Here is a 27,619-nt window from a genome sequence, read left to right on the forward strand (position 1 = left end):
GAACACTTCATTGTCGGAAAATGTAATCACGATAAACGAACACGTGCCTCGTTGGCGGAAATTGGTCGATTCGGATGGTTTTCATTTCGATAAAAAATCCACACCTCGATGTTAATTACGATCGTTCGAAACTTGTTCGAAGAGGATATTTATGCGACAACCTGATATCTTTAGTTTCTAATATTCTTGATACGTAAAAAAAATAATAACCGTATAAAGCACGATCGAATTAACGAAGATGATTGACGTATCGCGTACTTTTTTGCAAGAAAAATCAGAATTCGTTACGTACAAGTAAGTCGATGATATATAATAAAGGTTTTTCGTACGAGGTTTCGTTTTCGGGGGGGATCGATTATGAAAATTCGTCCGTGACTCGTTATACACGTTTCGGGTGGTAACTGTAAACCTTGAACCACCGATCGATGTTTACAAAACCCCAAGTAGAGATAACGAGCAACGAAAGGACACGCCGGTCAACGAATTCCTAAAATTGATTTCCTCGAAACCGAAGCCTCGCTCGAAAGAGTTTTATCGTACGTATTCAACTTACTTTCGCCTAAGGAATCACCTTTTCTTCGATCGTACCACAATTTCTAACGCACATTGCACACTTCTATGGAAACTTACGAGAAGTCGTTCAACGCTTTCACCATTTCTTCGTAAGTTCATCGTGAGCCACGGCGCTACGTTCATTCGTAGAAATTTGATTCGACATCGTTGCACGCTTTTAATTACAAACAAACGAAACACGTTACACGGAGCCATTGTATATTACGAACAATGTGTCACATCTGTGTTACACCGTACTACGGTTCACACTCGGTTTGCTTGTACGGTCGTAAATCTGTGACATTGGACTCTCACCAGAATGGGCGCGTCGTGTGTGTACGTACGTATGTATGTATGTATGTATGTATGCACAAACGCGTTAACTCTTTGAGACACGGTGGCTCGAGAAATGTCCCGCCATTTTAATACCTTAACCATGACGTGAAAAATTCAAGTACTTCGACGCAACTTGCACAAATATCCCAGCTCGTGATCAAGCATCCGGTCAATTGGTTTCTTAATTTTGGTAATTATACGTCGATCGACTTTGCTCGAAAACCGTGCCTCGAGAGTTAAAACGCGTAAAACTCGCTACTCTTGGGAACACCGTGTTCTAATTCCGTTAAACGTGTGTTGCATTGTATAAAATGCACCCGATCGATAACTAATCGCTTTCGCGGTGCTTTGTATTAAGAGAATGGGGTTTCGAAAGCGTTATCAACGGGAGCTGTTGAGCCTTTTCGTTCGATAAATCGCGATTAATCAATCGGAGGGAACCGTGCGGAGAGGTGACGTCGCGAGAGAAAAATGAAAATATTCGGGTAGAAGGTCCGACGAAGGGGAAACATTGATTTCGGCACGGTCGGAGTGCGAACGAGCCAGCTTTTTTTAACGACGGGGATCTGTTTTTCCAGACCTCGTGCCGGAGTAGGGCCCGAGCCTCCGCAGAGCAGCGACAGCGATGAATACTCGGCGACTCACGGCCATCAGCAGCAAACGGGTCATGGTCTTGGTCAAGGACACGTGGATGTCTATAACGTGCCCAAAGTCCACGTGTCGGGACCACCTAACAATGATGAATCCTCTTCCATCATCAATGGGTGAGTCCTAGCAGTTTTTCTCTTCTATTCCCGACGATGATGGTTCGATAGTCGTTTGCCTTCGTAATCGTCGTTGCACCAGTCAGATGTATTTTCATCGTCTGTTCTTGCGCAGCGTTACGGTGGTATTTTTCTTCAATGAATATTCATACCGAGTGTGTGGGATAAGAAAGAAGAGTGGGACGTTAGGAAATAGCTGAACAACGCGATGGACGTTCGTAGAAACAACGAAATGTAGGTAAATACCGTAAATGGATGCTTACGACGAGACATCGATAAAATTTAATGCACCGTCGGGGTTGGTTCTAACAAGGGGTGGTTACGGCTTGGTAGGGTGCCGTTTAGGCGAAACGAGGATTGAATTATAGGGGTTGACGAGTATAAACAGATTCTGGGGTATTAACAGGGAATGGGTTGACATTTTTACAACCAGTGCCTGATTCAGAGATCAAAAGGAACGGTTCACTTTTCTTTTGCTTTCAAGTCGGTTAGAATTTGTAGCTTTTGTTCGAAAGGATACTTGTTCTTGTGGTGTTTTTGTGGAAAATATTTTACTCTCGGACACCGTGTTGAAAACTGTTCTTACGGAACAGATATTTTAGAATTTCTATAATGAATAATTTCGTTCGTTCGTTTGGAATTAAAGTCGTCTTCGTTCGTTGGGAGAGTATGTTGAAATTTAGAGGTATCTTCTCATTCAATTATCAAAGTTCAAGGTTCCTCTTCCTATATTTCTGTACCTAATGATATGTATTCTTCGCAACTCTTTTATTTTTCTCTACTCGTCTTAATACCTGGTATCTTAAAAACAATTTGAAATTGGAAAAAAGTTTCTAGATCATTTTTAACACTTCAAAAAATTCAAGTATGCGTTTCACTTGCATCTTAGGTCAATACACGAAATTGTTAAGTTTGTTCTTTGCACACGGTTGCACTTGGTACACGGTTACCCTTACGATAAATTCTATATTAAACGTACTGTTTTGTATATACTAGATAACTGTGCCTAACGGTTAGGCCAATGGACTTCTTGCGCGTAATTCGATCTCTCGATAAATACACCTAGATCCATTGGAGGGGCATTCTCGACTATGCAATCGTCGTATTATTCGAGTTTCAGTATTTCTAGAATCGTTGGTCACAGACTCATGCATCACATCTACCAGAAATTGGATAGTATTAGTGTTACTTTCGAGTAAGATTCAGCTCCGCAAGTGTAATTATAGTTTAGTGTAAAAGAGAAACTCGCAAGAACAATGGAAGAATTATCAGCAGCCGAATTCACAAGGTAATAAAAGTATAGTAACGTGAAAATCTTTTCTATTAAAGTTATCATTCACGAATGAACACATAACGAATTCATAAATATTATAATACAAATACGTAAATAGATTGACTCCTGAAGAGAAAAAAAATGTACTTGAGCGAATTATTGGGCGAGAAGTCAGCCGAAGAAAATAATTGTTTAGCGATGATGATCAACCGAGAAAATGGGACAGATACAGATAACAAATGAGACAATTGAAGTGGAAATTCGACAAAGTGAACTAGAAACAGATGAAGAATTGACGATACGATTGAAAATAAAAGTACCAGCACGAACTATATAGAAAAAAAGTATTCGACGAGACAATCTGGTTTCGAATACCACCGATCCATCATGAAACTGTAATTCGTAATATTATCGGGCAAAGAAACGGTCGACACAGAAGTACGGAAATATTATAAATTTCTGAAATGTTCTATTTAGATACTGTCATACGTGATATATGGAATATACTCAATTTCAGTTTGTCAAAGATGTACAAAACAACTGAGTACTTGGTAAACGACCAGCAACTGTTTTCGTATCAAGGTAGAAGGAAATTTACTCAATGTATTCCTATTGCACAGGAAAATGTGTAATAAAAGTATGGTGGACGTGTGACGCGGAAAACTCATACCCAATAGCTGGTTAAATTTGCACAGAAAAAGTAGGTCTTAAAATAAATGAAAAAGAAAGATTGGTCAAAGAATTGCTGCATATTACGGAGAATCAAACAGGAATAATGGATCATTTTTGTAGCATATGATCTTTGGCGAAACATTTATTATCGCAGAACTTCGTTGGTGTCTATGAAAATAAAAACGCATGTTAAAATATAGGAAAGAATGTTCAACATTCTTTGAACTTTACAACAATATAATCATTTGTTCGTATGTGCCAAAAAAAAAAGTACAAGGCAGTTACACTACTCTCCGCGGTGCATTCAGATACGACGGTGTCAGATAAGATAAAAAAAAGAAATTAACGTTGATTATTTTTATGAAAATTGAACAAAGAACAATACTATTCACTGTCGTGCTAAAATATTATGGTCATTCATTGTCCGCAAAACGTTATCAAATTATTTGATTTACCTACGAAGGATATCCCGGTTACCGAATAAACGTGTAGTCTAGTTTAACTTCTGATTTTGGAAGTATTCCGATAATCAAATTTTATTCTCTTCTCTAACTTGCTTCTCAATTGTACTCTAATGAAACCAGAATAGGTATCGAAATACGTAATCGATTACTTTTACAATTTCGTCACCGTGAGAATTGTAAACGAATTTCAATCGAGAAGGTCGTGAATAACATTTCCATCGTCGTATGCACCTTGACCGTGACTTCAATAGTGGTCATTTATTTCTACTTTGACTCTTTGTTGTTACTATTCCGTATGTATACAAAGTTTCCACGGAATTAGTGTGGAAGACCACGGATGTTTCTTGTCAGTCCCTCCTTTCGCTTGAACGCACCTCGCAAATCAATTGTGTCTGACTCCCTGTTACACAGTTCACACTCAATTGACCCTTTTTCTAAATGTACACTGGTTACCCATTACTCATAAGCACACCCGTCGCGCAAGGCCGGCTTGTGTCATTAAACCCGTTAAGCATTCTACAGAAGCGATTAATGTCAAAATATAATTAATTTCACCATTGATATTTACGAGACTGTGCATTACAATTATCAAATAACATTCTCATAAAATAGAATCGTACTTTCATTTCTTACGATGAATAATCATTATTCGTGATTTACATTCCTGATAATTATATTTTAACTTACAATAATCGTAACGTATGTGAAATTCATTTTGTACATTTTTCAATCATATTTTGCTGTTACTTTTTGTATACAATGTTGACAAAAATTGAATTCAAATTTAAAGGACATTATTAGAATATTTTAAATTATCAATTTTAACGATGCACGAAACGTTCTTGTCTAGTGGACAATAATAGTGGAAGAGTTTTGCGTTATTGTATGTTTATAAAATTAATTCAATGATCGAAAAGTAAGCTTAAAAGTACTGCTCGTAGAAGTTCCAGCGCATGTGGAAACACGGAATGTTATTTAAATAATTGCGGAATGGGTTAGGTGAAATAATCGAAGAATCTACTTTCGGGATAATTGAAGAGGATAATTAAAATGTCAGGGATTGAGGAAAGGTTCGCTAAACGTTTTTGTACAGTATCTAGGTACTTGAGACTCTCCAAGTATTGAATACCGTATTGAGCAATAAACTCGAGCAGATAATCCTGGCGATTATTTCAAGCACTGTATATAAGGATTTCGTGATCTAGGCCTCATACATGATAGATAGAGAGAACGTCTTAAAATAGACAAGAGAAAATAATTGGATAGAGAATAACAAGGGTCACCGTGAAGAAAGAAGGCACTCACGATAGATCGCTTGGAGTGGAATTGGCAATACTTGAGTCCGTTAAAACGAGATTAAAAATTAATAAATCGAGTTCATTTTGTCTTGAAACATTAATACTTAACGTATGACGGTCAATATTTCATTACTTCGAGCCTCACTGGCTCTTATGATTTAAAATCAAAATATTTAAAATAACGTTAAAGACACTTCCAACTAAAGAAGCTACAAACCAAGTTTACTCATACAGGGTATCTCGAAAATAATTAGGCAAACTTTGGAATCTTATTATCGAGGTTGGAAGAAGGTGGTACCTACGTGTGTTTGGTAATGTTTTCTTTTCGAGTTGTAAATATTTTTTATCTACGAAGAAGTCTTACGGCAATGCCTGACAAGATTAGAAATGTATTATCATTTTCCTCCAGGTGGGGTTAAACAATAACATTTTGTCGAAAATTAAATCGATCGGATTCAATAAGAATAGCGCGACATAGGTAACCGTCGTTGTTTCAGTGAACAAATAAACAATGAAAAACGCCACTAGAATTCTACTTTCAAAGCGTTTCCAATCGTATCTGCGATAAAATTATTAATTTAAAGGTAAATATAAAAGTAAATTGGCATTTAATTCGGGTTATGATTGTAGACTCGTCAAATTTACTCAGCGTACCTTGCCCTAGATGCGACTAAGATAAGAATACTTGTTAAATAAATCAACGAGTAAAACACGATATCGAAACGATGAGCAACGCTCACTGTTTATTCCCTTATTTATAGGTTAGTTTGTGCACGACGTCAGACCTTTCTGGAGTGTCTTTTTCGAGTCTACGTTTAAGAACACCCGATAGTTAAATTTTTTGATAATTACGCGTGTACTATTCGTCGAGTGAAACTCACGTTTACGTTGAAATCCGATCGCACGTAAGATCTCGCGTTCGTGTCAAAGAGAGACACCACCCTAACGAGTCCAAAGAATCGAATTTTTTTTCCCTTATTTTCTTAAAGGTTCAAACGCGTAGAACGTAATGTCAAAAAGTTATTTCGAAATTCAAACATTTTTACCTTTTTCTCGAAACTACACGTTTCATTTACTTCAAATTTTATACAGATATACCCCATAGAGTATTCTACAATGTAACGTACAATTCTTTTAGCATGTTAATTATTTAATTCGTTATGAACGTTTAAAGTGATTTCTTTGGATAAAAATGATTGTTTTCTCTTCAAACTTTCACCGTTTCTACAATTATTAATATTTTCGAAAAATCGTAGGCTACAGTTCGGATAATAGTCTCTGGTTTGTGAATGGACAACATTTTTTTCATTCCAAACCTCCCACTTCTTATCAATCGTGGCGACCAACGAACAATGTTCAACCAGAACGTATTCCGGAAATAGCGAATAATATATTGCACGATTTTTACTTTCGTAAAATTGTCAAATGAAACTGAAAGTTATATTTATACTCTCCGAAGAAAGATTGGATTTTTCGTTTGGTAGCCACTTGGAAAAAAAAGAAATTCGCAAAATTTACCCATTTTTTGACGTCTCGGAGTGGTGTCCCGGCTCGATCGAATTCCCCTGTACATTAACTCGATAAGATTCGAACGATAGGCGGGGAGAGTACACTTAAACCCCGTAGCATCGACAAGTGTTCTCGAAACGTCTTATCGTGAACGTGACGGCAATTCGGTCCGTTCGGTCTGCACGATACGGCAGTACATTTTTAGCAACGGTAGTACGTGTAATATTCCGATATAAATAATTTGCTCGATATGGGAATGCGAGTTCCCGGCTCCTGTGGTTACGTAATGTGCAACACAGCGCGAGTCGTTCTGTCAGAATATTCGCGTTCTCCGCGCGATGATATATTTCCCAGCTTTTGGGAGACGTGCGAGCAACCGCGATAAAAGCACACGCGAAATTAACCGATTTATCGTGTCGGAAAGTTTGTGCGTAGTAAGGTATTAAGAGACATCATGGATGTTAAAAAAAAGGTAAGACGTCAGATAACTGAACATTTTTTCAAAAATTCGTCTTCCCTCTCCCGCTCCTCGGTCTCGATATCTCGTTTCATCCACGCGATAATAATTCCTATTTTTTATCTTTGTCAACAAACAGTGAAACGTTGTTGCGTTCTCGTGTAAGTATTTGGACGGTCAGGACGAAGTACGATACTGGATTGTTGGATAAGTTTCGTCGTTTCTTTTATTGTAAAAAAAATATTACGATACTTCAACTTTGAACAATCGATCTACGTGAAATTTTGTGTTCATTGAACAGTAGTATCGTCTTTAGAGAAATAAAACTGCGAACCTAGTAACTTCGTTTCTCATCGTACGACGAAACTTATCGAGCAACTGATATTATTTTCCGAAATCATTATCGATCTCGCATATTTTAATAATAACCGATGATACCCGCGAGCGCACGGCGGTAGCTTCTCACTTCCGCAAAACGGTGCCTTCATGGTAATACGTCCGTGCAAAATTATATTAATGAATGTAATAGTCGCGCGATGAATTATTAATGATTCGCGTCCATGGATTCTCGCCGAGTGATTTAAAAAGTATCCAACGACGCGTATTTAACTTATATAAAAATCTTATCGAACGTTACGACATATCAGGTGGTAAACAGTGTTTTCCAATACGAAGTGGGGTAATTGCAACGCAATTTAAACCAATTGCGAAAATTCTTTTCGTAACGATTGTAGAACACGTTGTTCGAAATAATCTGCAAAGATAGGGCGAACGATATTTTCAAAGCTGTACATTTTACGCGTAATAAACGTTCGGTGACAATTTCGTGTTGTTAAATGATAGTATTTTTCACGTTTCTGATATTTATTATGTCGTCCGTAGTTTAGCATAAAATTTATTCCACGTAGCTTCAATTTTCTAAGTCTCAAATTGGATAAATCGAACGATAGTTTAGCATAAAATTTATTGTACGTAGCTTAAATTTTCTAAGTCTCAAATTGGATAAATCGAACGATAGTTTAGCATAAAATTTATTGTACGTAGCTTAAATTTTCTAAATCTCAAATTGGATAAATCGAACGATAGTTTAGCCAAGATAAGCCACATTTTTATCCGGATATTTGTTCGATCTATTTACGTTGTTTCGCACGGAAGAAAAATTACAGCTCTTTGGAATAGTTCGGGGTGTCAGAGCGCCGTAGTTCTCGTTCGAAAGTGAAAAAATATAACAGCAACATTGTTAGTTTTTATTCGTGAAAAAAAGAAGGAATCCTGTTCTCCCCGTTCTTTGGAACGGTACTTGCGTGTACACCGTTACACGTCGATGAACCGATTTCCCATTAGTAAATAAGCTTTGGGGATTGGTCACTTATTTTTAGAGCAACTTTTATACACTCAAGGCTGTGGCATCTGTTAATCTAAAAATACTATCTGCGGAAATTCCTTTTTATGCAAAGTATTGATTCCACCTACGGCCTTCGATTCGCGGCTTATAAATGTATTATATTAACATCGATCGAGTTCGAATTCAAAAAAACTACGAATAAAATGCCACGTGACCGAACTGGACAGATCAATGGATCTATTCGATTAATTAACACGGCTCTTGAACTCTTTGGACATTCGAACGATACAATTTCGTCCTTTGTTTTCGTGCAATACGCACCAACGATACCAATTTTCTATTTACGGAACATTCGGAATAATTGTTTTATCGGTATTTAAATTTATTCGAATATCGCATGATCTTTGATGTTCGAAGGCGAGAGCCGTGTAAAGTGCACGGTAAATTTTTTGTAACTGTTTTTACGATGTACATGATACATTAGGAGGTATTACGTTATAAGAAATTATTTTTCTCGCGAAACAATAGTCACTTTACTGTATTTTACTTTCGAAAAGACTAATATACAATGTATTTAACGTCTGCGCGGTAAAATGTTTGTACCTCGATTGTATTTACAGGTTTGAATAAAATCCGTTAAGAATATATCTTCGAGAACGTAAACTACAAGAAAATGTAAAAGGATCGGTGCTTTTTAAAGTGCTGGAGTAGAATACATAGTTCCTTATTAGTTTCGTGCGCCGTAGAAATGTTTTTTGGTCTTCTGAAATGGCTTATCGTAATGTAAATACGGTATGTTGGGGAAAGTAAATTGTGGTTGTAATTTCTAACGTGGCTCGTGGAACGGGAGAATTAATTAAGAACCGATTTCAGCTTCCCTACATTTAGATTATTCGGTGCTTGCTACTCATCGTCGTAACATTAATGAACACGCAACATTAACTCAAATTAACGTAGAATACTCGAGACGGATCAATTACTTACAAGTACCTGCCTATAATCCTCCGATATATGGAATTGCACAATTTGGTTGAATCGATCGTGCGATTAATATCTCGATTATACGATTACTTACCGACAATAAAGTATTTTCAAATCGACTCGTATTATAAACACTAAATTTGCTCGATGAAAAGTATACCGTATTAAATATAAAATATTTCTTCCAGATAATTGTCGATACACGAACTTCAATTACAGAAAAAGTTAGCGTACCTATGTAATTTACTGTAAAAGTAATCGGGCTTTATCGATGTTGGGAAATAACTACGAGTAACCAATAAATTATAAATCGCTTGAACGTATTTATATTTTCGAGAATTTTAATGTTGCAAAGTGCCGATTCGTGAAAATTGAAGGGTAATCTACTTCTAATCACCGTTAAATGTCGTGCGAGATACATATAATAACACAAAATTTTCCAGTGCATTACACGTGACATAAGGTTTGAATTGCTTATTGATCATTGCAATTTCGCAATGCGGTTTACGATAAAAAAAAAAAAAACTGAAAAGAGAGGTTCACCGCGTGTCTCGACACGCTCGTATCCTGTTTCGCTGTTTCTGAACTGGCATGCAATTATCTCTACACTTTCCAGAGTTCTTTTTATCGCTTGTTTATTTTTCATGCCATTATCGAACATTTTGCTCGCTGGTTTCGTTAAACTCGACTTAGAAGCCGTATTCTCTCGATCAGTTTAATTTTTACATATAATTTTGAAACACCTTGTATTATGAAGGGAAACGAAAGATGGCTCTGGAACTTAATAGGTTGCTCGATAAATTTTTTCGTTCGATGAGAGATGGAACTATCAGTTCCGTCGTTTTATTTTTCTAAAGATGGTACTATAATTGTTCAAACGTTGAAGTGTCGCAGTATTTTTTTACAATGGAAAAAACGACAAAACTTATCGAACAACCTAGTATATTCGTCGAACATTCTAGACAAATTGTAACGATTCTCGTACACATCTTCTCGTGAATCTTGCTGTTCACCGATCTTCTCATTTAATGTAAAGACATAAATTGTAATTTCTAAGTTCACTCGAAAAGAGTCATTGTTTAGATTTCGAGCATTTCGTAAACTCTGGTCATTGTTTACCGCGCTTAATGGATAATAGAAACCTGCCCCCGATTCGGTCGTCGTCGGTGATTCATTTGTTTTATTTGCCAATCTGTGCGGTTTATTTTCCACCGTACTCTATCTCGAAAAGTATATTTTAACTTGTTAACACTTTCCATCGAATATTGACAAACGAACCAATGATAATTTCAACGTCTTTTCCTGTTAACGTTTCTAATCGATTGAATAACTATCCGAGCGAGAGGGAGTTGAATCTAAACAGAAGCCTCCATTGTTTAAAGATTCCTTTTTGCTCGTCTGATTACAATTTGAACTCGATTTATCCGGAAAGCATTCGGATTTCGATTTTTCTCTATTACGAAAATGGCCCGAAGAAAGGGTTAAGTGAAAACGTTTCTCTCACTGGAAAGAGTTACGGTTGATAATTTTTCCCTCTTTTGAGAATTGTTCTTCAACGACTACTTTGAGTGGAAAAATCAAAAAGCCGTGGAACAAGGAGTCTCGCGCCTCTTGCACGCGACTCTATGCGGAGAAAAAACGCAAACGGAGGTGGTTGCCTTCCGGGAACGCGTGCACGAATGAAACGTGTACATACGTATGTATATCGAACGTTCGTTGAGTTACCGTGGAGCAGTGTTTCTCAAATTTTTCGCTCAAACGGTGACCATATTTTTATATCAGAGAATAGTTTATCGATAGATCGTCATTACAATTATCATCGATAGATTGTATTCGATCGTCGAAAGTGAGCTGACCGATTCCATCGCAAAGTGTGAAAATCGAACGAGAATGGAACTTAGAACGTGTAGTTATACTTTCCGGTCGCATCGGTCCGCAGAGAAAATTGTGTCGCTCCAATCGTGGACTGAATGTTAGAAAATTCGATTTGTCTGGCGTCTTTTAGATCGCGTACAAACAGAGGAAACTCTCGTCGTGCAAAGTTCCGAGAAAGTTAAGCGAGATTGCTTCAGTCGCATCGGTCCGGTACGACCCGGCGCGGTGCCCCAACGAGAAATCTAAACGAACCACACTTTGAGAAAGATCGCTATAGGGAATCTTTTGTGCGGATGCTCTTACCGAGCGCATACTCCCCTGAAATTACACTCTTTATTAAAGGTATTCATACGACTCCCTCCAAGTAGCACGTGTCCTCTCGAATCCACGTGCGTGAGCGAAGAATACCAATAGAACTTGGCGCGTTGTAGTTTTAATGCTTCCGATTTCGTAGCCAATTTAATCACGATCGATTCTCGGAAGCCTATCGGTGTTCAGAAATTTATTCGCTCTGGGTCGAAACGCCCGCGAAGATAAAAATAAATGCACAAAGTATCGTTTACGAACGGTAACGAAAGAAATGACAATGTCGAATGTTCTTTTGTCTCGTTCGAATTAATTGTGCTTCTACTTTTGACTACAATAGCTTTGTTAATTGAAGCGTACACTGTTCCATGTGTGTTATGTAATTCGTATTGTAAGCAAACGATACGTTTCTCGATACGTAGTGTTTAAAAGCTGCAGCACATTTCAACCGATACGTTACATCATAATTTAAACTTCTATAGAATTTTTCCTAAATGTAAATTTTATACCACAAAGTAAACGAACACTAATTAATTGTGCAATCGGAACGTTCTACCGACACTGTCATAACGTGAATCCAACTTTCACATATTACGTGGAAAATGGTTGAAAAAACGATTTTAAATTATCGCATGAAATTCTGCATGTTGTATTACGAAATTACTCTATTGTAAAACATCGTGTCTAATCTCATGTTTTTACTTGTTCGCGGTAACGTTTGATAAAGAGGAATGCTCTAATCGATGTCGAAATGTAAAAATTGTTTTCTTACACGATGTTACTCGCGCCTCGTCGTTCAAAATCTTCCTCTAATGAGATTTACGGGTTACCGATGACCAAACAATATTTACCAATTTATTAAAAGAACAAGTATCGACAGCTGAAAGTGGGACGAGCATCTTGACTATTCTGGCAGTCATCCGTTGCCTCTTCTTGTACAGAATGACATTCTATGGCTTCTTAATGTAAGCTTTTGATATTAAGGTTAATCTCTTTGATCCACTTTTAGCTAGCGTTGTAGTTATTGCAATTTTAGACGGTACATCCTACTTTCGATATCGCGCTCATTCCCGAGGTAATACGATTTTACGAGTAGAAAATATTTATAGCGGGACGGTGCATCGCGTAACGTGGACGATTGGAAAACTTCGCGATTGTCCGTTTCAAGCTGGTCCGTTTATTTTTTATTTTATTTCTCTTTAACGCGTCCTCGACATTCGGACGAAGAATCGCAATACAACGTTTACTGTATCGAGCGGAAGCGATGTCATAATTTACACAAGATAACACTAGCAATATGCATCGACACGAGTTCTCGCTAGTATCGAAAACCTCGAGTATCTATTTGGAGCAAACAGTTTTAATGTAACAGATAAACGACGATTATAAAAATAATTATCGCCTGTGGCCGGGTTCGCCGCCAATGTACAACTTTGGCAAACACCGATCTTACGCAATACAGCTACCATTTTTTTTTCACTAGAATTCGACAAAAAACAGCTCTGTGCCGACTTGTATATACACGAGGTTGATAAGATCCGTGATACCGTTGCATCGCAAACAACACGTCCTTTCTGATATCGTCGTTGAATCTCTCGTCGGCAATTATTCTCGGTGAAGAGATACGGTATAAATCTTTTTATCGTGTCGTGCTTTTTATCCATTTAATCCGCGTGTGCGTAAATGAATTAGCGAGATATAAAATATTACGCGTTCGCGGATAAATATTCATAGAGATTGACCGGAACGTTGACGGTACGTTTTGATTTTTCAATAAATAGAAAAATCGAGTCTAACGTTACGAAAAAACGAAATACCGTGTAATTAATACGGTGTTATTATCATGGTGATGTTTTATTTACGTACGCATTACGCGGTGCAATTTCAAAGCCGAACGTGACGCAAAGGAAAAAATAATAAATTGGTGAATTTCGTGTATTACGTTTAACCTGGTTTCTATGGTAGAGTCACTTTAATGTTGTAACTGTTTACCTGCTCTTACGGAATGCGATCGAAATTTTTTGCACGCTCTGCTCTTAACGAGACCACGAATCGAAACGATCCATTGAACATTATCAAATTGTGAACGTTTAGTCAATAAGATTACATAACGGGACGTCAAACATTGTATATACGTACCTGTCGCGAGAATTTTTGTGCGAAATGAGAATTATGAAAACAGTAAACAATGACAGTGTGTGGGGTACAGTGTCAGATAAGAGAAGTGTTTACATTTTCGTTATTCTTTTTGTGTGCTAAATTCGCTTCTTGAACGATCCTTTGATTATTTTTGACAGTGTATTCGTACAGTGAACTTAGTTTCATAATCGTATCTTTTTTTCTACGTTTTCGTATTCAATTTTTTATCGATGTAATAATGTTTTCAATGTATCGGACACATTAGTTGGAAACAACATTTTTCGAGTACCGATATTTTGTAATTAATTCTGCTTCTAGTCTCAATCTTTAACGCGATCAACTCTTTTTTGAAGTAATAGATCTTAGTTTACTTATCTAAGATCTTTTTTAGAAATTTCGAAAATATCTTCCATCGAAACAATAGCATGCATTGCAGCCTTTGTAAGGATTGCGTGGCTTTCGATTATTTTAATCCAAAATAAGAGAAATAAATATACCGTATAGTTAATGTCGTAGAATTTCTAACACTCGTTTATCGTTCGCAGCAAAATGAACATTAAAGACAACGGTGAAATAAATTCTTTCGTTAAAGTTAACTCGATTATTATTCTTATCTTTGTTCACTTAATCGTTATTATTCTTATCTTTAACGTGCATGCGTGGAGGTAAAAGTATATACATCTATACAAAAAAAAAAAAAAACAAAACAAATGGAGAACGCAATTCGTAAGAGACAAAGCACCGATAAAAATGCTATCGTTGAAAGCGAACCTCGATATACAGTAGCGCGTACGAAGAATTATTTTCAAATCGAATCGAAACTAGTTCCCTTTCTTCCCTTATCGATCATTTTCCACGATCTCGAACAAGCAAATTACACAGCCTGACGAACCAGCTTTTGCATTCGCAAAAAATATTGTTAATACTCCGTATTACCTCTCCCCGCCACGATCGAACGATACGGTAAAACGATAAATAAAATTGAATCCCAAAACGGTTCGAAGGATCTGGTTATCTCTGTAAATATTTGATAGATAACAACGCGCTCCTCCGGTAAGGAAATTTCGCCGGTTGGAGTCATTTAACGTCTCAATTGCCGTCCCCCTTTTCTTCCGTTGTCTCGTACCAGCAAATGATGTCTCATCGTGCGGAAAACGCGTGCATAGGAGCACGTGTGTGTCCAGACTAACCCATACACGTGTCCTATGCATCCGACGACTGGGAAACGCTGCAAAGCCCCGCGGCTGATCCTTGAGCAACGTGTTACGAGATTCTAACCGAGAATTAAAAGCAAGAAGACGCCGGAGCAACCATCGGGAGGCTTGCAATTAATCCGACAGACAGCGCGAACCCCACGGAAGCCTCGTATGACAACCGACATGGATTTGCGTCACGTGGAATTGGCTTCCTATCATATTTCTATCGATCGCTTGGAAGAAAAGGCGTCGTTAAATGGGAAACAACTTACAGTTGGAAATATTGAACTCGTGTACGGGAAATGTTACTTCTTCGATCGAACGACTGTACCTGTTCTGGAACATAGTCTACACGATGGAAATGATTTTTTCCAAGGATCGATTCCCTGTATATCCTTCGTTGTGGGTATTAGAATCTGGAGGTATCTAGACGACGTTTTTACGTATTATGCATTCAAGTGCGATATCTTCTGTAAAAAGTACCGAAGGAAATGAAAATTCGAACGACTATACCTGTTCTGGAACATCGTCTACTCGATGGAAATGATTTTTCATATTTTTTCCAAGGATCGATTACCTGTACATCCTTCGTTGTGGGTATTAGAATCTGGAGGCATCCAGACGAAGTTTTTACGCATTATGCATTTAAGTGCATATCTTCTGTAAAAAGTCCTGAATATAAACGACGATATAAGGTGTTGCATTTTCGATGCAAGGTGTATTTATCGCTCTGTAAAAAAATGTCTATGTATTGGTAATTAATGCAGATTATTTTCCTCGCGAATCAACTCATGTGTGAATTTTACACGTATTTCTTTAATTTGTTTTGCATTATGTATATTTTCAGTGGATTTGAAGAAGGTACGGTAACTTTTCTTTATGATTATCCAACGGTAATTATTAATATTTTTGAACGATCCAGCCATTTTCATGGTCTTTCGTTTTTCGTTATAAACAGCGATTGTGTAAAAAGAAAGTCAATTTTATTTATTTCCCCGGAGTAATGAACCGGTTATCTTAATGTACACGAGTCTTTGAACGTCCCTCAAATCATGTCGCTCGCTTTAATGTACCAATCTTTTAATCAAATAATAAACTGAAAATGTTTTTCGAAAGCTAAAGCCCACGTGTTACGAGCAACTCCTTTCTCTTTAATACGGCGCGAATAATCGATAGTCGAGTATCGTTTCGTTTCTATTATCGAACCGAGAAACGCAAACTTTATTCGAACGACACTTTGTACGCGTCGAAAGATAATCTTGATGGAATCGTTCTGATTAAAAATGCATCCAGAGAAATCACAATCCTTCGAGGTCGAGGAGATTTTTGCCGTATACATTTATGCCAAATTATATTTCGGCTAAAATTGAACGAATTTTATACAAAAAATTAAAGATAGTAGCAATTCTGTATTCTTAATCGATCAATACGATTTCGTAAAAAGATTATACAATAGGATATCGATAAACATTGACAGAGATAGTTGGGCATAAAATCTCAAAGTACAATGGGTGAAAAACGTGACAGTTTAAAGAATGAGTTACATCGATACCAAGAATCGACGCGATGATATTACACTCGATAATATTGCTCCTTTTCCCCGCTAATTAAGCGATAAGTCGTTAACGAAGCCATTCATGCGAAGTTATTAGAACAACGCTCTGAAGAGAATACCTCTAACGATACGTGGTTAAGAAATATCAACATATTTTCCTTCTTATTCTGACTGCTCGCAAGCGGTGATTCCGAACTTGGTTCCCCCCGTCTTCCTCGAATCGACCCCAGGGAGTTATCTGCCTCTATGAAATGGTTGATTTATGATGTTCCGTACGCGAACGTAAACGCCGCTTCCTCCCTCGGCGGTAGATAATGACCGCAACGCGAATGCTAACATAATTTTTACGTGAAACGTATCTCGGTGGTCAGTCTCCGTTGAGAAAGATAACGTTGCCTCGCGAGGCTGGAAACACTTTCTCGGACAGTAAGCACGACCATCTTTTTCCTTTCACGTGCGCTGAACATTCACGGGGTAGCTACGATTTGTTTCGTCGTAGCACAAGGAAGTCGAGAGTCAAGAAACGAGCTCAATGGAAAAAAGTGTTCGATGGATCTGCGTCGGGTCCGCAAAAAACAGGTAACCTTGCGCATATATTTATCATAATTTTCCGAACCGGTTAACCGGGTTATCGCCCCTTCCAATGATCGGATGATATTTTAGATAAATTTTGAATTTTTTCTCGCTGTTAAAATTGTCGAAATTGTCGCTGAAACAATGTAAGATAAAATTCTTTTGTAAACAAAAATATTAAGTTTCACGAAACAACGAGAGGAACTTTTCTGCTCGAGTCGAAAGGACGGGGCTAAATATCATGAAATAAATATACTGTACGATTTAATGTATTTACTTATTTAACGAGAATACTCTTTCTTTTATATCGAAAGGATAGGTAAACAAACACAGACTGTACAACCAAGAATACAAAACTAATGGGTATTTGTAATAAACGTCCGATGGTAGCAGTGCTGGTACCGATCTCTTCAGAAATCGACACAAATATAAAAGACAGTTTGTTCGTATTACTCGCTATAGTAACATTTTCATTGAACATTGAAATTGCATCAAAGCTGTTAAAGTGTAGAATATTTACCAAGTAGGCTATTCTAATTATTGCAAGGAAAGGATTACGACACTCAAATACATATACGTTTAATTATATAATGTTTGTTATGTTTGCGACGGACATTTAATGTCATAATGATATTAGGAAGATTATGTAGTAACCGTACTATATACTATACGGGGTATCTCGTAACTTGTATACGTTGTATGTTTATGAAAATGTTAGAGGTACTTTTTTCAACAATATTTCGTACATATAAAATACAGAAGATGGAAGATGGATGCGCCTATCGATTAGGTCTAATATTGCACACAGCAGTTCGACGATACGTGTATTCAAAATACTGTTGAAAAACTGGAAAACAGTTGAGACATTTTAATGGATCGATTAAAACTGAACATTACGTAGATAAAATGCAAAACAAGCACGCGCGTGCTATTATTATAATTACATTGTCTCGTGTAGAAAAATATTCGACGATTGCAAACATAATTTTACAACGAATACATACGTACATCGTTATCGAATTTAGGTACGCGCCATTAAAAAGAAATGTATTCGTAGCGTATGGACAGAGATGAGAGATACCGCGAAATAATTTCAAATTTACGGGCCCGATAATACACGGTTATCGTTGTTTACGGTTCATTCAAGAAAGTATGACAAAATGATCGGTTCAATACCGATTGTTGTATAAACGGGATCCTGACGCACAATTGGCCGATTTGTATGCTCCGTTGTAGGAATGAATTATCTTGCGATAAATGTGAAGAGTAAACGACGCTCGCCTCTGGCTCGTGTCGCTGACAAACGCACAAGTTCGAAGATTGGGTTTTGTAAAATAACGTTACCACCGAGAGAAATAATTTTTCCCTCGTCACCGATTTGTCCGCGTCTAAAAGGGACTGTGGATATTACGTTTATTGTTATCAACGACATTGTCTCGCTACTCGATTATGTCGAGGTACTACCACACTTGTACCCTTTCCGTTCGATTTCACACGTTTCATGCTCTAATCGTATTTGAGCGGATCAAAGGATTGGTTAAATTTGCATAAAGAATCCATACGCAGACAATATACATAAATAGAATTTCCTCCGTGTCAAACACACGCGAAATAAACATAACTCGTCGAGGATCGAGTTTGCGAAAAGGGTTAAAATTGTTCTCTCTTCGTGTTTATTTGTCGTTATCTGCGTTTAATAATCGATACGACACCCGAGAGTACGAGGAATCAAGTGGCACAGGATACTTTTATCTAGTTTCACTTCATTATCGTGAAACGCCGATAAAATTCCGTTATCCGTGCAATAACGATTTATTAGAAATCGGAGCACAATCTTAAAAACCGCACACGTGTATTTCACGATTACGATCGTCGGAACGCTAAAAACGTGAAAACGAACACGCTACTACCGTACGTAATGTATTTACACCGTCGAGTCACGATAAATGAAATGTCTGTGGTGGAAGGATTACATATTGTTTGACGATCCGAGAAACGTATCTCGAGATGCTGATAGTACGATTAAGTAAGTGCGACGAAATACTTCCCGTTCAATTAGGCGTAGGAAACAAGACAAGTATAATACAAGCTGGCGGCCGATACGAAATGTTTTCGAGATCGTTCGGTGTCGAACGTTAGAAACTCGATTGCGATACACGGTCACGAGCTGCCGGTAATAAATAATTGATAAACATTTATGAATTGTAGCGTAGAGAAATCGATATCGATGGCGATAAGGATGAAAATATTGCTCTTATTCCTTTAACGCTGATCGATGGCGAATACTTAAAATAACCGTATTAATCTTCCTCCTCTCCCTTTATCCTCTCTCTCTCTCTCTCTCTCTGTCTCTCTTTGTTCGCTGTCATTCCCTTTTCCTGTCTCAGTTCCCACTCTCTTTCTTCTGTTTCACCACGCTACATATTTCGTCGTTGGTTCTGTGCGCGTCCTTCCGTCTCTCGTTATTCCCTTCGTTTCTATTCGTCGCGCGTTCGAGCCGACTGGCAATCTGCCCCCAACCCCTCGCGAGCAACGGAAGCGAACGAAGACGACGACGAGGTGGCTGCGGCGGAGGGGTAGGGGCAGGGAACGGAGAAGAGAGGGAGTTAGGACGAAGATAGTATAGGTGAGAAGGCAGGACATATCGAGCGAGAGCGAACGAGCGCTGCCGGCATAGAAAGAGGAACGGCACGGGTCGACAGTGCCAGTGTCGGACAGAGACACGATTCGGTCGCGTCGTCTTCTCTCGCGTCGCTGTGGTATCGTCCTCGGTTCGCGACAGTTCTCCGAGTAGAGGTTAGGATCGCGTGTGCCGCTCGCACGATGCAAAGCCATGCTGTATCCATCGGTCTCGCGCCGCCATCTTGATCGTCGGAACGCGTCGTTCCAGTACGCGAAAAAAGATCGTTGCGATCGATCGACGCGGTCACGATACATCGTTGCCGGTGAACGGTCGCTGGCGATCGTTTTTCCACGCGTGGTTCGCGCGCGGCTTCCCCCCCTCCGCGGGCAAGTCTTTCGATCCCAGTGGATGCTTCATTTCGAAACGAGAAACGAGATGTAATGCGTGAGTGCGATCACGATTGTTATGATCCAACGGTACCGTGATCCACGATCCACGGTGGATACGTTCTCTCGTGAAATCGGAACCGGCGAGAGTTCGTTGGGAATCTTTCTTCTTTTGTTTACGGAAGAATGAAGTGAGAAGCGGAGGAAGAAGTCGCGCGGGAGCGATATCGTTCATCATTCGCACGGTTTACAAGTGGAAAAAACACTGCCGGTTGTTTCGTTGTTTAGCGCTGGTCTTCGATGCGTTATCGTTGACTCGATCGAGAGTAGTGATTCCGTAGAAAGTTGACATCTATTTTCACCGCGATCGGTCAGGTGTGAAATTATTTTACCGATCGATCAAGTTTTCTCGAGAGAAACGTCACGTATTTTCCACTTTTGTGTTATCATTCCCCCGTCATCGTTCGATACAGAGAGGTGCAAGGTTCAAAGAGGTTCGAATTAAAGAGAAAACATACATGTGCGATATTTATGTATATTGAAATCGACCGACCGATAAGGCGAGAGACAAACACGGAAAATCAATAAACTACTAGTGTCGTGTAGTTTCCTTCCAATCGCAAGGAAACAACAGAGGGACTGGTGTTTTCTTCTTTATATCGTGGCTGTTGGCCTGGCAACCGTATGGCGATACCCTTAAGGGTCATTCGCAACCCTTGACAACAATGCCAGACGATGCGCCGCGAACAGTGCGTTTTTTACGCGACTGTCAAAGCAGTCGTTCAAACACGTGAAGAACGGATCGGTGGGACTTTTGTTTTCTTTTGATCGAGATCGACGATGGTACGTAGCCGATGATAGTTTTTATCGACGCGAAGAGCGCACGACTGAAAATGAGACCGCGTTAAGATCGCAACTATTCAGAATACGCACGACGAATACTTAATTAGTGCCTTCGATGACGTGCCATGGATACTAACATTAAGTTTAACAAGGAATAAATTCTTCCTTCGAGGCCTTACCATTAGAGAAAACGAGCGACGAGATACGGGAACAAGTTTCTTGGAGGAAATACGGCGTACAATAAAAGTGCATGGGGGAAGTCACCGCTTCCCTGAAAAAACCTATAATGCTTTGCTTCGTACAAGGATTTTATTCACGGGAGGATTCGAAGTTACGTCGCTCCAAAAGGTAAAAAGATAACCATTTTTTTTTTAATTTTCTTTCTCTTTGATTATACATGTTACAGCCGATTCTCAGATAGAGTATTTTTTTAACTCAAAGCGTCAGATTTACCAAATATTATTCTTTTATTTTATTTAATTTTCGCACCATTCGTGCTCGATTAATAGAACATTAGACTAATGTTTAGAAATAAACAATCAGTTTCTATTTCTGTGTAATCGATTATTCAGGGTTAGGACTGGAAAAACTTGGGCGTGTAAAACATATTTGATGAATGAATCCTCTAATTGCTTTAGGAAGGTAGTTTGTGTCGGTCTTATACATAATGACTACCATTAAAAATATTGGATATCCCATTTGACTGGATAGATTACCAGAAATTATGTACGTTGCAATTATCGCAAAAAGAAGTTTTAAAGTTTACTTAAATTGTAAATTAAAAATATACAACACAACGATAAAGTAAATAACGAACGCTGAAATTATTTAATTAAGCGATCTCTTAGTTATCTCCTATAGTGTATTAATATTTAAAGAACCGAATGTTTTTCCGTCGTGTCTTTATTTATAAAAACCCAATAATTTTTTTTTTGCTAACGATAAATACGTAAACATCGTAATACATTTGCATGAAAAATATTATACTTTATAATGTGCGCATCGAACTGACATACGGTATGTTATTTCAAACTATCCACGTAACTATCGATGCAATCATTAGTGACGTAAAGAAAAGTTTTTTTTTTAAGTGGAGAAAGAAGCGTTTTGGACGGTCGAAAATCAATTTGATAATTTACGTTGCTAACATTTAGCAGAATATATAGTTCGTAATGTTGATACTTGGAAAGAAACCTTTCAGATTCGGTTCAATACACTTTGTAGTAATTTATATAGTATAACGCGAATTGGAAAAATGATTCGTTTGACCTTGACGAGCATAGGTCGTTGTATTTTTGTTCCGGAAACTACAGTGCCATTTAAAGGAAAAGTACGTGATCGCGTAAGAGACAACAATGGTAACCTTGAACCTACGGAATCTCTTATCACGTGGTCAGAGTTCTCTGTTGTTTTCGAGGTTATGAGATCGGGTAGAATCTCGGCAAGCCTCCGGTACCGAACACCGGATACTCAGCGTTGAACACGTTAAAGTATACGAAATTCAGTGTGTATGTATTTTGTGCATGCGCATATGTAAGCGATGGAAAAGACAAAAGACAACGTGGGCGAAGAGCACACTTTTCGTTTAATCGACGAACCGGCTACAAGTCGAAGAACGTGTGAAGATGAACGCATCCGGTGTCGCCTAGTCGGTGCCGGATACGTGTGAAACGGGCCTCAGAATAAGTGTAACGAAGAGGAAGGAAGTTCTTTGCTCCAATGGAAACGTTTTTTTACCGAGGTAAAATATTGTTTTTTCAAGTCACGCTTCTCCAAATTTCAAAGTCACCGAAGCTCAACTGCCTGTTACAACTCTCCTTCCAAATAAACTCAATTAAACTTTACTACTCGACCATCAAAGCTTCTAGTCCCATGTAAGCAAATCGTATACAACTAACGACAAAAGTAAGAGATAAGTCTTAACAATTACGCATTGATGCGAAAATCGTTACGCATCGATTCGAAAAGAACTGCATCAGGAGCGAGGAATAAACGTGGTCTAAAGATCGTGGGAAAAAGTCGATCAGCCGGCAGCGATAGATATACAAGAAGCGGAAGTAACGTATAATTTCAGCGGCTTACGTGAAACGGCGTTGACGAGGTTCGTAATTTGAAAGTGCCATTGACACCGAAAACCGATGCGACGAATGCCCATTGTTTGCATTTTTCTTTTATGGTGTATTTGGTGGAGTGTATCGAGTCGATTTGCATTTTTGTTTTATGGTATATTTAGTCTGTGGCTTCGAAGATCGTGTTTGCTTAAATGGAGGGTTTTATTATCGTTTAACGCAGTATTTATACCGCGGTTCGATCGCGTTGCTCGTTTCTCGCGTCACGGGATCGAAATCCGCGTCGATAAAAAGGTAAACAGAAACGCGACCGAGCTTTCCGCTTTTTCCTTTTTTTTTCGCCGCTTAAGTAGAGTACCGATAAAGGGCTAGGACGAGAAGGTCGAAAAGCGTGGTTTATCGCACGGTTGAATAGAGTTCGACGAGCGTTTTTTTTTTCTTCTTCTTCTTCTTCTTCTTCTCCAGGCCTTCGTTCCATCCAACGCCTGGCGTTTGTCTTTATTTAGGTCACTGAAGTCGCATCGTAACCGGGTACACATATGTATACATATACGGGACGTGTGGCGACGAGAGCCTGTTGGAGGTCGCCAGTGAGCGCAACATCTTGTCCATCTTATCGGTTTGCAGCTCCCTTGTTTGCAATGCTTTTTGTCTTTCCGTTAATGCGGGACGTACGACAAATTCTGTACGAAGGACGCGCAGCTTCCCGGCAACTTTCGAACGTACTACTTTCGGTGAGAGTCACTGTACTTTTTCTGCTCTATCGGGCCATCGGGCAACTAACGCGTACACTTTGTTTCGTGTTTCTAGAAGAGGGAACAAGGTGGCTTGTTCTCAATCGTTAACCGTTCGCGTATTTTCTATAAAATTTTCCAATCCGCCCGTTATGTTTTCAATTCTTTCGCGAATAACATGTTTTTGAAAAAGTTTATACGGCACGACGCTTTCAATATTATTCCCATTTCTCGTTCCTTTCGATGTAGAAACATTTCCGTGCCATTTCACGCACGAATAACCTCTAAATTTAAATACTCTGGAAATTTCTAGATTACGAATTTCAACCATTTTTACGCCAAGTGTGATTGTGCTGCGTTTACGTGTTGTTAAAATCGAAGTAAATTACGAAAGTCGATGCGTGAAATAATGTTGCAGACTTCTGGAAAGACGGTCTGTTTGTGCAATATCCGGAGAGTAGGCTGGATGAATCATCCTTTCCCAGGCGAATTCTTCCAGTTTCTGCAATGTCTGTTTTGCCTCACGTGATCGTGCTTTGTCCTGGCGGATGAAGATTTTACTTCTTTTGAGCGAAGCTGAACGTTTTGTTTTCACTGGTATTTTCGATGGGTTCGGTTGTTCACAATGGACTAGTAAGAAATGATCGTTCGGTCGAGCACGGACAATTCGGGGCAAATAATTTCTTGTTGATCTTGCCAAACATTCAGCAATGTTTCCTCGGGTAGAATTTTAGTTTTGCCCGTAATGAGGATTATCCTGGGTTTAGTCTCTGAGTTTATCGCTGTAATGTTCCTATACAACTTCTGTCAGAATCAGATCTAAAAATTCGCCTTCGAACGAAACACAAAAGAAGAGAATAAATTTTTCAAACTCTTCGTTACCTGTCGTCGCAATTTGTAACGTCGATGGATAGTGGAACGATTGTAATCTTGTTTCTAAAACAGTTCTTGGAGCGTAAATAATTGAATTTTTTTTTTTCGACTCTGATTTAAAAGTTTAGAAAACTTCTCAGGAGATGATTTCCATTGCTTATGGGATGAATCGATCGTATTGATTTGTAATGAATTGTATCGCTTGTTCCCGGTGTATTAAAATTATAATATGGACATTCATTTTCAACGATAGTTGGCGCAGTAATTAGCCGATTTTAAGAAAGACAGTTTCACAGAATGTCTGTTCTGTTGAAAAATCGCTTGGTCATAGTACACGTATTGTATACAAGAAGGCTGTAGCTATGTGCCTTCGTGATTTAGCTCTATTGAATACAATTACGCAATTAATAATTGACCTATGCACTGCTCTGTTCATGAATTTTAACAACCACCGATGTTCGACCGTCAATTACGTTCGTTTCTCGTTTAATTTTCATTGCGATGAATATATAAAATGAACGGTTAGATAGTTTTTACAGACTCATAGATTCAGTGAAGAAACACATTACGAAATATATATACATCTACGTCTAAAACGGAAATGCAAATTTATCTCGCATGTGCATCGTTGCATTCACGGAAGTAGTGTGACCTATTTAATTTTTTCTGTTTGTAATCGACAAAAATAAACATACGCTCGGTTGCACGAGTCACCTCGTACAAGCCAGAAATTAATTTACATTAATGTTAATTTAGTATATCGGCGATAATAGTGTCATTAGCGGTACATCGATTCCCGCTTTCAAACGATTTTGTCACTCGAAAGTGGCAATTACTGCACCAGTCTCGGCTTGAAATGTTTTACAATTTAAACATTCGAGAAAAATTACACTTTATTAAATGTTACAGTATTTCTTTCGTTTTTTGTCTTCTGTCTACTATCTGAAATTATCGAAAACCACCGTGATCCTTAAATTATTTTGTACAGCGTTATAAAGTTTAGTTCTTGCGTCGCGCGGGTAATACGGTTGTAAATTTATTTCCCACGTCAATGTAAATTGGCCCCCGGAAAAAAACTTGTCTCACTTGTGTGAATTATGGCCAATATATTTTGTACGTTCAATTACATACCATGTACGTAATGTATCCACCAGTTGGGTATGAAGATGCGACTGTACGTTTGTGGTAGTACGGGCAAGTTTTTTTTGAGGCCAGGGTATGTATAATATCATTGCAATTACTGTTACCGCAAAAATTTCGTAGGAATGCCCTATTAAAGCACCGGAATTCTAGAGCGGTACAAATTCCAGTAGAATCTGATAACGCGGGCTGTATTAATGATTGACAAGTAGTACCGTTAATTGGCGGCAATTAAATTCTGTGGTACTTCGCTTGTGCAATTCACCGGTTGGTTCTCCTTTCATGTACCCGCGTAAACGAAATAAATTAAGGCGGTTTATGGTAAATGCTCATCATTTTCAATGCCCACGAATTAAACGAACAAAAACACCCTTGTGTGTCCTACGTTGATCTACGCTCGATGTTGACCACGACTCGACATGGCTGGTCGCTGTGACAGTCGAGTGATTTACATATGTATCGAAATAACTTTACTTCTTATCTGTTGCAATATTTGTTTCTTTTTTTTTTATACAGATAACAAATTATGCGTCCAAGAATTACTGCCAAACGTACCGCATACCGTGCAATGAATTCGGAGGTACTGGCAACTAGTTTGATCAATTATCAATTTTTACCATAGAAAAGAGATTTTAGGAGAAAATTAATTGGTCAAGAGGAACAAATATCGCGATTAAATATCTAAGAATTATTACCAAACGTATCGGACACCGTGCAATAAATTTAGAGGTACTTGCAATTAGTTCGATCAATTGTTACTTTTGATTAGTGATGATAGTTTGATCAATTGTTACTATCGTGATTGATTATCTAAGAATGATTACCAAACGTATCGGACACCATGCGATAAATTCAGAGATACTTGAAAATAGTTTGATCAATAGTTACTTTTGATTAGTGATAATAGTTTGATCAATTGTTACTATCGTGATTAAATATCTAAGAATTATTACTAAACGTATCGAACACCGTGCAATAAATTTAGAGGTACTTGCAATTAGTTCGATCAATTGTTACTTTTGATTAGTGATGATAGTTTGATCAATTGTTACTATCGTGATCGATTATCTAAGAATGATTACCAAACGTATCGGACAACATGCGATAAATTCAGAGATACTTGAAAATAGTTCGATCGATTATTATTTTTGATCATAGAAAGAAGATTTTAGGAGAAAATTAATTGGTCGAGAGAAACAAGTATCGTGTTTAATTATCGAGGCGTAAGAGTTTCATTAGATTCGATAATCGGCTGTTTAGAAATACTCTTCACCATGTACGAGTGGATGATATTTTGCACGCTATCCACATGTAGGAATTAACCGAAATTAACGATACGAAGTAAAAAGTTTGCAGCCTGTTATAGTTACCGCTGTAAGAGCAATTAACTGCATTAGGTCGCTGGCGTTTGAGAGTCGACTGGCTGCATTCGTTCAATCGTTTTTCGTTCCTCGTTAGTCATCCAGTCGCTCCTCTATGGAATTTCACTCGTCGTTTCGATCAAGGCAATGAAAAGTTTGCCGATGCAGTATAATGAGCACTTCCGTTTATAACATTGTTTTTCGACTGGACACTTCGTTGAAAGCCTTGGCACGGGGCATTACACTTTGTTCTCGGTTGTAATTCTTGTCAATGGTTCTTATGTTACGCTACCAG

General features: G+C 38.3%; 2 protein-coding genes and 1 long non-coding RNA gene across 9 annotated transcripts in view; all 3 read left to right on the plus strand.

The window, feature by feature from the left end:
• Positions 1 to 27,619, plus strand: part of LOC143154028 (uncharacterized) — a 95,367-nt gene that overhangs the window by 19,447 nt on the left and 48,301 nt on the right. For 4 of the 5 annotated variants that reach the window (XM_076325780.1, XM_076325781.1, XM_076325782.1 and 1 more), the window contains one exon: positions 1,467 to 1,652. The exons of the other annotated variant lie outside the window; for it this stretch is intronic. In XM_076325780.1, the coding sequence (XP_076181895.1) occupies positions 1,467 to 1,652 (186 nt within the window). The remainder of the gene's footprint in view (positions 1 to 1,466; positions 1,653 to 27,619) is intronic. 5 annotated transcript variants of the gene reach the window in all.
• LOC143153583 (uncharacterized) lies at positions 17,125 to 17,833 on the plus strand. Its single transcript, XR_012993866.1, has 2 exons — positions 17,125 to 17,301; positions 17,610 to 17,833. It is a non-coding gene; the product is annotated as an uncharacterized LOC143153583 (long non-coding RNA).
• On the plus strand, positions 21,356 to 25,323 carry LOC143154035 (uncharacterized). 3 transcript variants are annotated; one of them, XM_076325794.1, is made up of 4 exons: positions 21,356 to 21,495; positions 22,686 to 22,888; positions 23,682 to 23,950; positions 24,369 to 25,323. In XM_076325794.1, the coding sequence occupies exons 3-4, from the start codon at positions 23,756 to 23,758 to the stop codon at positions 24,477 to 24,479; spliced, it is 306 nt and encodes a 101-aa protein (XP_076181909.1). In that variant the 5' UTR covers positions 21,356 to 21,495; positions 22,686 to 22,888; positions 23,682 to 23,755; the 3' UTR covers positions 24,480 to 25,323. The 3 variants fall into 3 exon arrangements, with proteins under 3 accessions (XP_076181909.1, XP_076181910.1, XP_076181911.1); XM_076325795.1 differs by having other exon boundaries at positions 23,723 to 23,950; XM_076325796.1 differs by lacking the exons at positions 21,356 to 21,495; positions 22,686 to 22,888 and adding an exon at positions 22,977 to 23,248 and having other exon boundaries at positions 23,723 to 23,950.

This window comes from Ptiloglossa arizonensis, chromosome 13 (genome assembly GCF_051014685.1).
Source record: "Ptiloglossa arizonensis isolate GNS036 chromosome 13, iyPtiAriz1_principal, whole genome shotgun sequence".
NCBI classification, from domain to species: domain Eukaryota; kingdom Metazoa; phylum Arthropoda; class Insecta; order Hymenoptera; family Colletidae; genus Ptiloglossa; species Ptiloglossa arizonensis.